Source organism: Eleutherodactylus coqui, chromosome 2 (genome assembly GCF_035609145.1).
Source record: "Eleutherodactylus coqui strain aEleCoq1 chromosome 2, aEleCoq1.hap1, whole genome shotgun sequence".
NCBI lineage: Eukaryota > Metazoa > Chordata > Amphibia > Anura > Eleutherodactylidae > Eleutherodactylus > Eleutherodactylus coqui.
In genome coordinates this window covers 127803029-127814019 of record NC_089838.1, presented here as the reverse complement: position 1 = coordinate 127814019, position 10991 = coordinate 127803029, and the positions used below count along the sequence as shown (strand labels likewise).

At 44.1% G+C, this 10991-nt stretch overlaps 1 protein-coding gene across 1 annotated transcript in view; it reads left to right on the top strand.

Annotated features, from left to right (window-relative positions):
- Positions 1–644: 644 nt before the first annotated feature.
- Positions 645–10991, top strand: part of LOC136610028 (solute carrier family 23 member 1-like) — a 175860-nt gene continuing 165513 nt past the window's right edge. The window contains exons 1-2 of the mRNA XM_066589299.1: positions 645–659; positions 2211–2357. Coding sequence (XP_066445396.1) covers positions 645–659; positions 2211–2357 — 162 coding nt within the window. The remainder of the gene's footprint in view (positions 660–2210; positions 2358–10991) is intronic.

The window sequence follows — 10991 nt, the reverse complement described above, 5'->3', positions numbered from 1 at the left end:
GAGATCTCTCTCTCCCTCTCTTCCCCCTGCTGACTGCTGCAACTCACCGCTCCCCCGCGCCAGCACCAGAACTTTGACTTTCGAACGGGCAGGTACTCGCTAAGGGGAATGCTCGCTTGAGCAATTGCCCTTAGCGAGTATGCTCGCTCATCTCTAATCAGCTCCCATCTAATGCTACTGAAATTTCGAATCCTAGGCTGTAAAGTGCTTGCATTATCAAACTTGGTGATTAGAGATGAGCGAACGTACTCGGATAAGCACTACTCGTCCGAGTAATGTGCTTTATCCGAGTATCTCGCCGCTCGTCCTGAAAGATTCGGGGCGCTCCACGGCTGACAGGTGAGTCGCAGCGGGGAGCGGGGCAGAGCGGGCGGGAGAGAAGGAGAGAAAGATCTCCCCTCCGTTCCTCCCCGCTCTCCCCTGCAGCTCCCCGCTCCGCAGCGCGTCCCGAATCTTTCAGGACGAGCGGGGAGGTACTCGGATAAAGCACATTACTCGGACGAGTAGTGCTTATCCGAGTACGTTCGCTCATCTCTATTGGTGATCCTTAGACATTGAAAAAGTACTGACATCCCTAACATAGGAGAAACTACCACTTTAATCAATCAAATATATATACATGAAAAAATATCTTAAAGTAACACATGTATAAAGTATCTGTAAGTAACACATGTATGGAGAGCCTGGATATCTTGCAATCAGTGTATATCTGGATAATTGTCATATTCCGCTACTCTTGCAGAGTTCTATGCTTTATCTTTATCAGAGAATTTATAACCTATAGAAGCTAAGCCTACAACTCTTATCTTTGTTTTAGCTGCTAGGAGTACAAGCTATTCACTTACCTTTCCCTTTTACTCATTTGTTTAAGAGGCATAACAGCAAATGTAAGTGCTCTAATGAAACAGATATTGGAGTTGCAGCATGCATGGGGATGTTGCTACACATCTAACTGGTATAAGACAATTTTTTTCTCGCTTGCCCGCTAACCCCTATAATTCCCTGCTGACCAGTGCTGGCAGAAAATAAACAGGCGCCAACTTGGGGCATCACATGGACCGAGGCCATGGTCACAATGCCGCTGTAGACCCACAAGTGTTTGCCAGTCACACTTTGGCACTTACTAGAAAACCAAATTAGTTGCTTAGCCAGATACCAGATTCTGACAGTGTTCCTGGGGAATCCTAGCCAACTCCTTATGGACAATGGCCTCTAATTCTTGTTTTTTGCCAAAAGCTTAAAGTTTGTAAATTTGGCAAATAAACCTTATCTGCAATGGAGGTGTATTATTCTGGATGGCAACCTGGGGTTTTATGTGACATCATGTAAGGATTGACTTTACCTTAACTCAAGACTTTCTTCTGGAACACATTCTCACTCGGTAAAACCTGCACACACCTTTAAGTTGCTTAAGCATTCCTGAAAGAAAACATTTTTTCCACAAGGGCTATTGACCTACATCAACACCACCCTAATGGTTGATTAATAGGGATGAGCGAGTATACTCGCTAAGGCACAAGTAATGTGCCTTAGCCAAGTATCTCCCTGCTTGTCCCTAAAGATTCGGGGGCCGCCGCAGCTGACAGGTGAGTTGCGGCGGGGAGCAGGGGAGAGCGGGCGGGAGAGAGGGAGAGAGAGATCTCCCCTCCGTTCCTCCCTGCTCTCCCCGCTTCGCGCCGGCCCCCGAATCTTTAGGGACGAGCGGGGAGATACTCAGCTAAGGCACATTACTCGAGCGAGTAGTGCCTTAGCGAGTATACTCGCTCATCCCTATTGATTAACAATTAGCCACCTCTGAGCATATCCTGTTCCTGTTGAGACTTGTGTGCCTGCCTCTTCCTCTTAGATTGTAGATATTTAGTTGTAGTTAAAGGGTTTGTCCACATTGACCATTTTCTTTGATAAAGGGGCTAGCTGTAAAATAAACTGATCTCATTGTATTCTGCTGGTAGGTCCCCCTGCAATCAACTGTAGTTTGTGAGGGTACCTGCTCAACCACTGTCTGTTCAGAGGTGTTGGGTCCTCCAGAGAGTGACACTTCTCATAACTGCTTTCTGCTGCCTAATAGTAATTTGGAATAAGGACTACCCTTTATAAACTTAAGAATTAAAATGTAATAAGCAAATACCCGTTATTCTGTTACATGCAATGCTATGTAATAGATTCATGCTTAGGTGAAAAAACTGAAATAACTTTTTCGTTTTCAATAGAAATTATTTGATAATGAGACTGAAGGAAGAAATCAGAATACAACTGATCAACTTTATAAAGAAGATTATAAGAAACCATCTATAGAATTAATTTATGCAATCGATGATAAACCCCCGTGGTATTTGTGTATCCTGCTGGCCTTTCAGGTTGGTACATACAGTTTGACAAATAATAAAGAACACAATACAAAATCATTAAAGTAAATGAAGTTGTTTGAATAATCTATCTAGTTTACTATAACTTTGTTTATGTTGTTACATTTATGTATATTTGGATTTTGCATTTAGTAAAATATCTTGCTAAGGCCGCCTGCACACGAGCGTTCCGGATTCCACTCGCGGATTTTCACGCGCGTATGGTACCTAAATGTGCTTGCGGATAGGTGCGGATGCGTGAAAAATCACGCGCGGATATACGCGGATGTGTTGCGGAAAAAAACGCGCAGAAAAATCCGGAAGACACCCTTATTGTAAACCCAACCCCTAGAGAACTGCCCATTCCCTGGAAAACAGCTTAAAAACCAACACCCAGATTCTGTTTTGTCCCTCTTGCTTGTGCGAGCACCGTTAAATTATTCTGGCAACATGCTTTCACCCGGTGAGCAGATGTCTTTGTGGGCATGGTTGATCCATGTAACTTTTTTCGGACGTACTGCGGTAACGGAGGAGGAAGAGCCCCCCAGGAAAAAAAGGAGGTACTGGGTGCACCCTGGCTGGTGTCTGCTGGCTGCTCTCTGGTAGATGAGGGGACTGAAAGGACAGATCTGCAGTTGAAATGTGCCTGTGAAGCTCTGTGCTGTGTGTTGGGACGCCTCCTACCATGCCTACTTCCTGTAGTCATAGCAACCAGTGACTCCATCCGCAGCTGCACTCCGGATGTACTGCGTGAAAAAACGCACCCATTCACTTGTATTGGAGGCTTCACGCGCATGATCCGACCAAAATTAGAACAGGTCGCAGATTTTTTCACTCGCGTGAAAAAACGCGATACAAATCCGTCCGTCTGGGGACAACTGCGGATCCTCATAGGAGTATATTGGCTGCGGTCTGGGGCGGATTATGTGCCTAAAATCACGCGCTTGAAATTCTGCTCGTGTGCAGGCACCCTAAAACTGACTAAAACTAGTTAATGAAACCTTAGCTTTCACATTTGTTTCCTCACAAAAAATGGCTTCTCCTGCCTCCTCAATAAAATCTTCTCTCACCTTATAAATGCTGTTTTCAGTAAGTATGTTGGCACTTGTTGACTGTAGAGCTTAGAGGATTACTTGGCAGCTGCACCAGATTGCGTTTTGGCACTATTTTCATTGGAGTAGAAGATCTCAGGCTGCCAATTCCAATTTTCTATTAATTTGAAGTCATATGTTCCAGTTTCAGGATGCTAGTACCTCTAGAGGTAGATGCTAAAGTAACTGTGCAGTCAGTACTTATAGTAAATACTTGCTTCTTAGTTATAATATTTTCCTCCGCTCTTGCTCCTTGGCTGTTTTTAGCTGAGCTGCATTAGGAAAGAGTTGTAATCTGTGAGTTTCTACAAGGATCTGAGGTAGTCTGAATCACCATTGGTCAAAGTACTCACGGGCTGCTTCTATGTGTTTCCCCAAAAATAAGACACTGTCATATCAAATTTTGCCTAGAAATTAACACAGTGTCTTATTTTCGGGGGGTGGCGATACTCATCTACCGCCGGCGTTCCGGTCCTCATGCAGGCCTCCATCACTGCAGGCTGCCGCGTTCTCCTTCTAGATGACAGAGCAGTTCTTCCTGGAAGGGGCGCTTGATTACCCTGCCTCCAGCAGGCTAATGCTCTGATTGATTACTCCAGCACCACCTTTCATTTGCTGACACGGCACTGTATTAACCAATCACAGCCATTGAATGACACCATCATGATCAGGAAGAACTGCTTTGTCGGCTACAAGGAGGACGCGGCAGCCTGTAGCAATTGAGGCCAGTGTGAGGACCGAAATGCCTGCGGTAGGTGAGTATTGATTTTTTCACATGTAGCCTAGCTAGGGCTTATTTTCGTGGAGTGCTTATATTTTAAGCCCCCCTCTGAAAATAAGGGTAGGTCTTATTATCAGGGTAGGTCCTATTATCAGGGAAGGTCCTATTATTAGGGAAATACAGTAGTACAGATTACCAAAGCGCCTGTTTGAAAAAAATTGATCATTAGGTAACTGCCATAAATATAGTAAGCTAAATCAGCCTTAGGCCGGTCTCACATGGACAGGTCAGATTCCGTATGCAGACCTCACAGCGGAATCACTCTCCGACCGTGGCCAGTGTCCACACAAAAGTGTTTAATTCTGCATTGTGGATGGACCCAGCAGCTTGCCAACAGACATGCGCAGTAAAGATTTTTTTCAAATCTTTTTTTTTTCCGCACCATCTCTAGATGATGACGCAGGTACCTGTGTGTGAACGGATGGCCTGTGAGTCTGATGGCTTCCATTGACTTCCGTGCATAATCCGTACCAGAATAGAGCATGTTGCAATTTTATTTCTGCAAACCGAAATTGCAATTGCTGTCCGCTCATGGGACATACGAATGTTCTATGTTGAAATGGATGCGGAATACTGTGGATCATCTGTGCAGGTGGCGGTCATGGATTCCGCAATCCAAATCCGGTCGTGTGAGACCGGGCTTACTACGAGGGAGTATGGAGGGTCACGTTAGAGTCTGAGCATAAAACAAACAACAAAAATCAGGCACATTTCTGATGTAGCTGGAACACAACTACTTTATAGTCAGCCATGAGGAAAATGTAACATTAGTAAGTAATCTATCACTGACCAACGTCATATTGGATATTCCCTTTTAAAAATCATTGCTTACTATAATCTTGTCTGGCGCGCCTCATCAATGGAATATTCAAAGGGTGGAGAGTATAACAGATACAACTGAAAAACATGTAGCAATGGTAGTTCCATTCTTTGCTCACATATAAGAGGGCAGGTGAATATTACACTCCCCTCGTATCAAAACATGCCTCAATATCAATACATCTAGGCAGCAGGCTCCTCAGTTAATGAGACCTCTTAGCAGCAAGCTTCACAAGACTTGTGTAGGCTCTTATACAGATGCAAATATAATCACTGGAATAGTGCTTGAGGGTGCTGTGACCATTCTCAAGCACAATTCCAGTTCCCTTGTAGATCAAGGATCTTGCTGCCAAGTGAGTAAACAATGGAATTACCATTGCCACATTGTTTTCAATTTAATCAGGCTTGTGCTTCATTCTTTTTGTTTTCTGCCTTTATTTAAGTAGGGAAGTTGTTGGCACCAACACTGTAACATCAGCATTATACACACGGAACGAATACTGCATTAGGAACACTTACTCAATAATGGTTTAGTCCACCTTTTTGGGCAATTATGGCTTTCAGAGATCAGGGAGTAGATTCCACAAGGCGGCAAGCATCTTTCATACTCAACTTGACCCATGCCCATTGCAGTACCTTTGCCAGTTGGTGCATATTTTACAGATAAGTTGGAGCTGATCCCTCAGCTCTTTCCCGCATATCCTAAACACATCTAATTGGGTTACAGTCTGGTGAGTTTGGGGGCCAAGACAGTGTGGAGAATTCATTGCCATGCTTTTACTGCCACTGCCTAGGGATCCAGGCTTTATGGCACAAAGCATTGTCCTGTTGAAAGATGGCACTGTCGTCAGGGAAGGTGTCCTGAAGACATGGGTGCAGAGAGTTGGCTAATTGGTCCCTAAAGCATTCACCATTCAAGGGTTGTGGTATGATGAGAGGCAATTAGGCCATGCTAGGAAAACACTCCCAGACTATGACACTGCAACCACCGGCCTGTTGAACCTCAAAGCTACACCCATGGGATACTGCCTCATGCTGTTAATGCCAGATACGGACCCAGCCATCAGCATTGTTCAGCAGGAAACAGGACTCATCATTCCAGATGACCTTCTGCCATGTGTCCAAGGTTCATAGATGTCATTCCTAGGCCCATGTGAGACCTTGTTGGCGATGGTAAGGGATCACCAGGGGCACTCCTGTTTGTCTTCGGTTATTGAACCTCAGCTGTCACTAGGTATGCCCATAGTCATTTTGGAAATATTTCCAACTTCCCCATTGTTGTTTGCTGGGTCAGTTGCTCCACTATTGCATGTCATTGCTGAGATGCCAGATGTGACATCTGATGCTTGCCTCTAAGATCAACCACACATGGCCTGCCACTGTGTGATCTTCTGCCGGATGTCTGTCCATGACTCAACCAGTCTTGATATACTCTTGATATGGTGGTTTGGGAACAGCCAACAACTGAGACTATTTCAGAAATACTGGTACCATGACTCTGGGCAGAATCAATCAGCCCGTAGTCAAGGTCACTGTAGTCACCATATTTACTCATGATTGACAAATGTTGCCTTCTGTTGAGCAGGAAGAGAGGTCAGCACATTATCTGAGAGCAGCCTGCGGCACAGCCATCATGTGGCACTGCGTTACTGATCACAAGGTGTCATGGCCAGCTATTCCTAATGCAGTGATAATTCAATGTATTTTCGTATCTTGCTATCATTGCAAATGTATCTTTGTAAGATAAAATCACCTTACAGTGAGCTCTACTAAAGACTTAAAACTGACTGAAGGTGAGAATAGTAGCGCAATGTATTACCTTCCATGCTGAGTACTTCTGTTTTATTACTCTACTATATCTGTATTGTTGTTTAAACCCACACATCAGTAACAACTTGCTTATAGCATTATGCACACACTTTCTATTTAGTTTCTAGCGAGTTGAACATGGACAAGCTAGCACAAAAGGTTGCATGGATTTGAAAGCCATATGTGAGCAGACATTGTAATTGCCACAGGACACTGCACAATGAGACTGTTAGGTATTCCATGTCACATAAAACAGAAATCTTCAACTATTGTTTTACACTTGTAGTAATGTACATAAAAAGATTACCTCCACTGTGTATACTATAAAGAACTTAACCCTTTCCAATCCACTGTCTGACGTCTAAAGACATTCTGATTGAAGGCTGTACAGCTCCGATGTAGGAGGATGTCCAGCAGGGTATTCTTACTGTAAATTACTGGCCAATCTGTTGTTGGGGGCCTCTCCGTCATGTCATATACTGCAGTACTGTCTCTAGCCAGCAGATGGCACCATTGTATAATGGCAGAAAGAGAAAGCCCCCTAGGAAACCCTGAATCCAAAAATGGATTGCAAAGGGTTAAATTCTGTGTTTTATAAGGAATTCAATGCTGCCAAGAGGAAGATCTCAAAAATTATATAAATATGATTAGTTTCTAGAAGAATTTCCAGACCCCAAACACATTATGGAAATCTCTTTGCATTAATGTTTCTCAGAATAAAAATTCTGGTTTGTCTTAAATTCCATCCCCTTCCTGACATTCCCTTTAACGAGCTCCTAAACTAAGGCCAATTTCAAAGGAATGTATCACGGGCACAACTGTGCGCTATGATGCTGTTAGTTTGGGTAATCAGACCTAAGGATGGGATAGGATTTGTAATCATAAGATGAGCCTGAGGCAGGAAAATTAGATCCACGTTGTGTTCAGTAGAATCAATGGTGTTAGACTATGAACTTGTTAACCAGAATTTAACCCTTTAAAGACGTGGCCCTTTTTTTCCATTTTTGTTTTTTCCTCCTCCCCTTTTAAAAAAATCATAACACTTTTATTTATCCATCAATGTAGATGTCTGAGGGCTTTTTTCTTTGCATGATGAGTTGTATTTTTCAATGGTACTATATAATTTACTGAAAAACTTTTATAAAATTCTAAGTGGAGTTAAAAAAACAAAATTCCACCATCTCTGGGTGTGTCTGGTTTCTACGGTGTACACACTGCAACAAAAATGACATGATAACTTTATTCTATGGGTCAATACGATTACTACGATTTCAAGTTTATATAGATTTTTTTTTTGCTGTACTACTTTTATTTCTTTTCAAAGATATTTAATTATTGAAAATTATTTTCCCTGCCATCTTCTGACAGCCATAACTTTTTTTTACTTTTCCATCAACATAGTTATGTGAGGGTTCATTTTTTTTGTGGGACGTCCTATAGTTTATATTGGTACCATATTGAAGTACATATGACTTTTTTATCGCTTTTTATTACATTTTCTCTTGGAGATGAATTGACCAAAAAAGCGCAATTCTGGCGTTGTTTGTTCACTGTGCGGGTTAAATAATGCAATACTTTGATAAATTGGAGTTTTACGAACACAGCGATACCAATTATTTTTTTATTACTGTTATAATTTAGATTCTTTTATTATACATATGGCAAAAGTTTTTTTTCAACCTTTTATTTTTTTAATAATTTGTAAAACTTTTTAAAACTAGTTCTTACATTTATTTTCAGTCCTTATAGGGGACAACAACTTGCAATGGCCCGATAGCTCCTGCAGTACGATGTAATGCCATAGCATTAGATCATACCGCGATCCGTCAGGCATGGCTTGACAGGCACTCTGCAATGGCAGCCCAGGGGCATTTCAGAAGGCCCCCAGCTCCCATGACAACCAAATGGCAACCTGCAATCTCATTGCGGGGGGCCGTACGAGACCTCCGAAGATCGTTCAGAATTGACAGTGGCATTTAAAGTGTTAAAAGCTCTTATGAACGGTGCGGCTTAAGGCAGCTTTTGCGGGTGGGTGTCAGCTGTAAGAAATAGCCGGCACCCGCATTGGATGGAGCGGGAGCGAGCCGTGATCTCCCTCCATACATAACCCGAACCGATGTCACTGTACGTCCTGTAACATTAAGGGGTTAAAACTAAACTTAAAAACATGCAGCGTTAACAGCAGAAAAAAAGCACATGGCCCATCTAGTCTGCCCTTATATTATTTCCTTTTTATCTCTCTCTTAGGATAGATTTCTGCTTACCCAGGCAGCTTGAATGCACTTATTACTGCTTTTCAACTACGTCTGCTTGAAGTTTGTTCCAAGACTCTACTAATCTTTCAGTAAAAAAAATGTGTCTCAACATCTTATTTTCGCCAATCCCAGTTTGTGCCCCCTTGTTCTAGTGTTTACTAGAGATGAGCGAGCACCAAAATGCTCGGGTGCTCGTTACTCGGGACGAATTTATCGCGATGCTCGAGGGTTCGTTTCGAGTAACGAACCCCATTGAAGTCAATGGGCGACCGGAGCATTTTTGTATTTCGCCGATGCTCGCTAAGGTTTTCATGTGTGAAAATCTAGGCAATTCAAGAAAGTGATGGGAACGACACAGAAACGGATAGGGCAGGCGAGGGGCTACATGCTGGGCTGCATCTCAAGTTCCCAGGTCCCACTATTAAGCCACAATACCGGCAAGAGTGGGCCCCCCCCCTCCCAACAACTTTTACTTCTGAAAAGCCCTCATTAGCATGGCATACCTTAGCTAAGCACCACACTAGCTACAACAAAGCACAATCACTGCCTGCATGACACTCCGCTGCCACTTCTCCTGGGTTACATGCTGCCCAACCCCCCTCCCCCCTGCACGACACAGTGTCCACAGCGCACACCAAACTGTCCCTTCAGCCTTCAGCTGCCCTCATGCCACACCACCCTCATGTCTATTTATAAGTGCGTCTGCCATGAGGAGGAACTGCAGGCACACACTGCAGAGGGTTGGCACGGCTAGGCAGCGACCCTCTTTAAAAGTGGTGGGGCGATAGCCCACAATGCTGTACAGAAGCAATGAGAAATCCAATCCTGTGCCACCTCCATCAGGAGCTGCACACGTGGGCATAGCAATGGGGAACCTATGTGCCACACACTATTCATTCTGTCAAGGTGTCTGTATGCCCCAGTCAGACTGGTAATATGTACCTTAACAGTAACCGCGTTGGTGGTAATGTGGTGGTGACTGCGGACCTAGTAGCACGGTTGTATTTTGTTGGTTTTCGGAATGTGGCCAGGATTAAGTGGGCCGTGGCGGGGGGATGGTGGGGGGGCTCTCTTGTTGTGTCGGTAAAGGTGAAATTCTTGGACTGCCACCAGACGAACCAATGCAAAGGAATTTGCCAAGAATGTTTTCATTGTTGGAGGAGGAGGGGGATGTTTTTGAGGCACTACGTGTCCTCTCCACGTGTCCGTGGTTATATGCACCTTAACAGTAACCGCGTTGGTGGTAATGTGGTGGTGACTGCGGACCTAGTAGCGCGGTTTTATTTTGTTGGTTTTTGGAATGTGGCCAGGATTAAGTTGGCCATGGCGGGGGATGTTTTTGAGGCACTACGTGTCCTCTCCACGTGTCCATGGTTATATGCACCTTAACAGTAACCGCGTTGGTGGTAATGTGGTGGTGACTGCGGACCTAGTAGCGCGGTTGTATTTTGTTGGTTTTCGGAATGTGGCCAGGATTAAGTGGGCCGTGGCGGGGGGATGGTGGGGGGGCTCTCTTGTTGTGTCGGTAAAGGTGAAATTCTTGGACTGCCACCAGACGAACCAATGCAAAGGCATTTGCCAAGAATGTTTTCATTGTTGGAGGAGGAGGGGGATGTTTTTGAGGCACTACGTGTCCTCTCCACGTGTCCGTGGTTATATGCACCTTAACAGTAACCGCGTTGGTGGGAAATGGCCTCGCCGCCATCATGTCTTTGTGAAGCCTCTGTTTCCACACCCCAGAGACATACCATTAGCAGCGGTATAGGCAGAGCCCATAATTCGTAACATTTCAGCCGTAGCATTAGGACAGGCCCCCCTAACATATCACTAGCAGCATTATAGGGGGAGCACAGTATTAGTTCCATTTCAGTAATAGTAGCACTCAAGACAG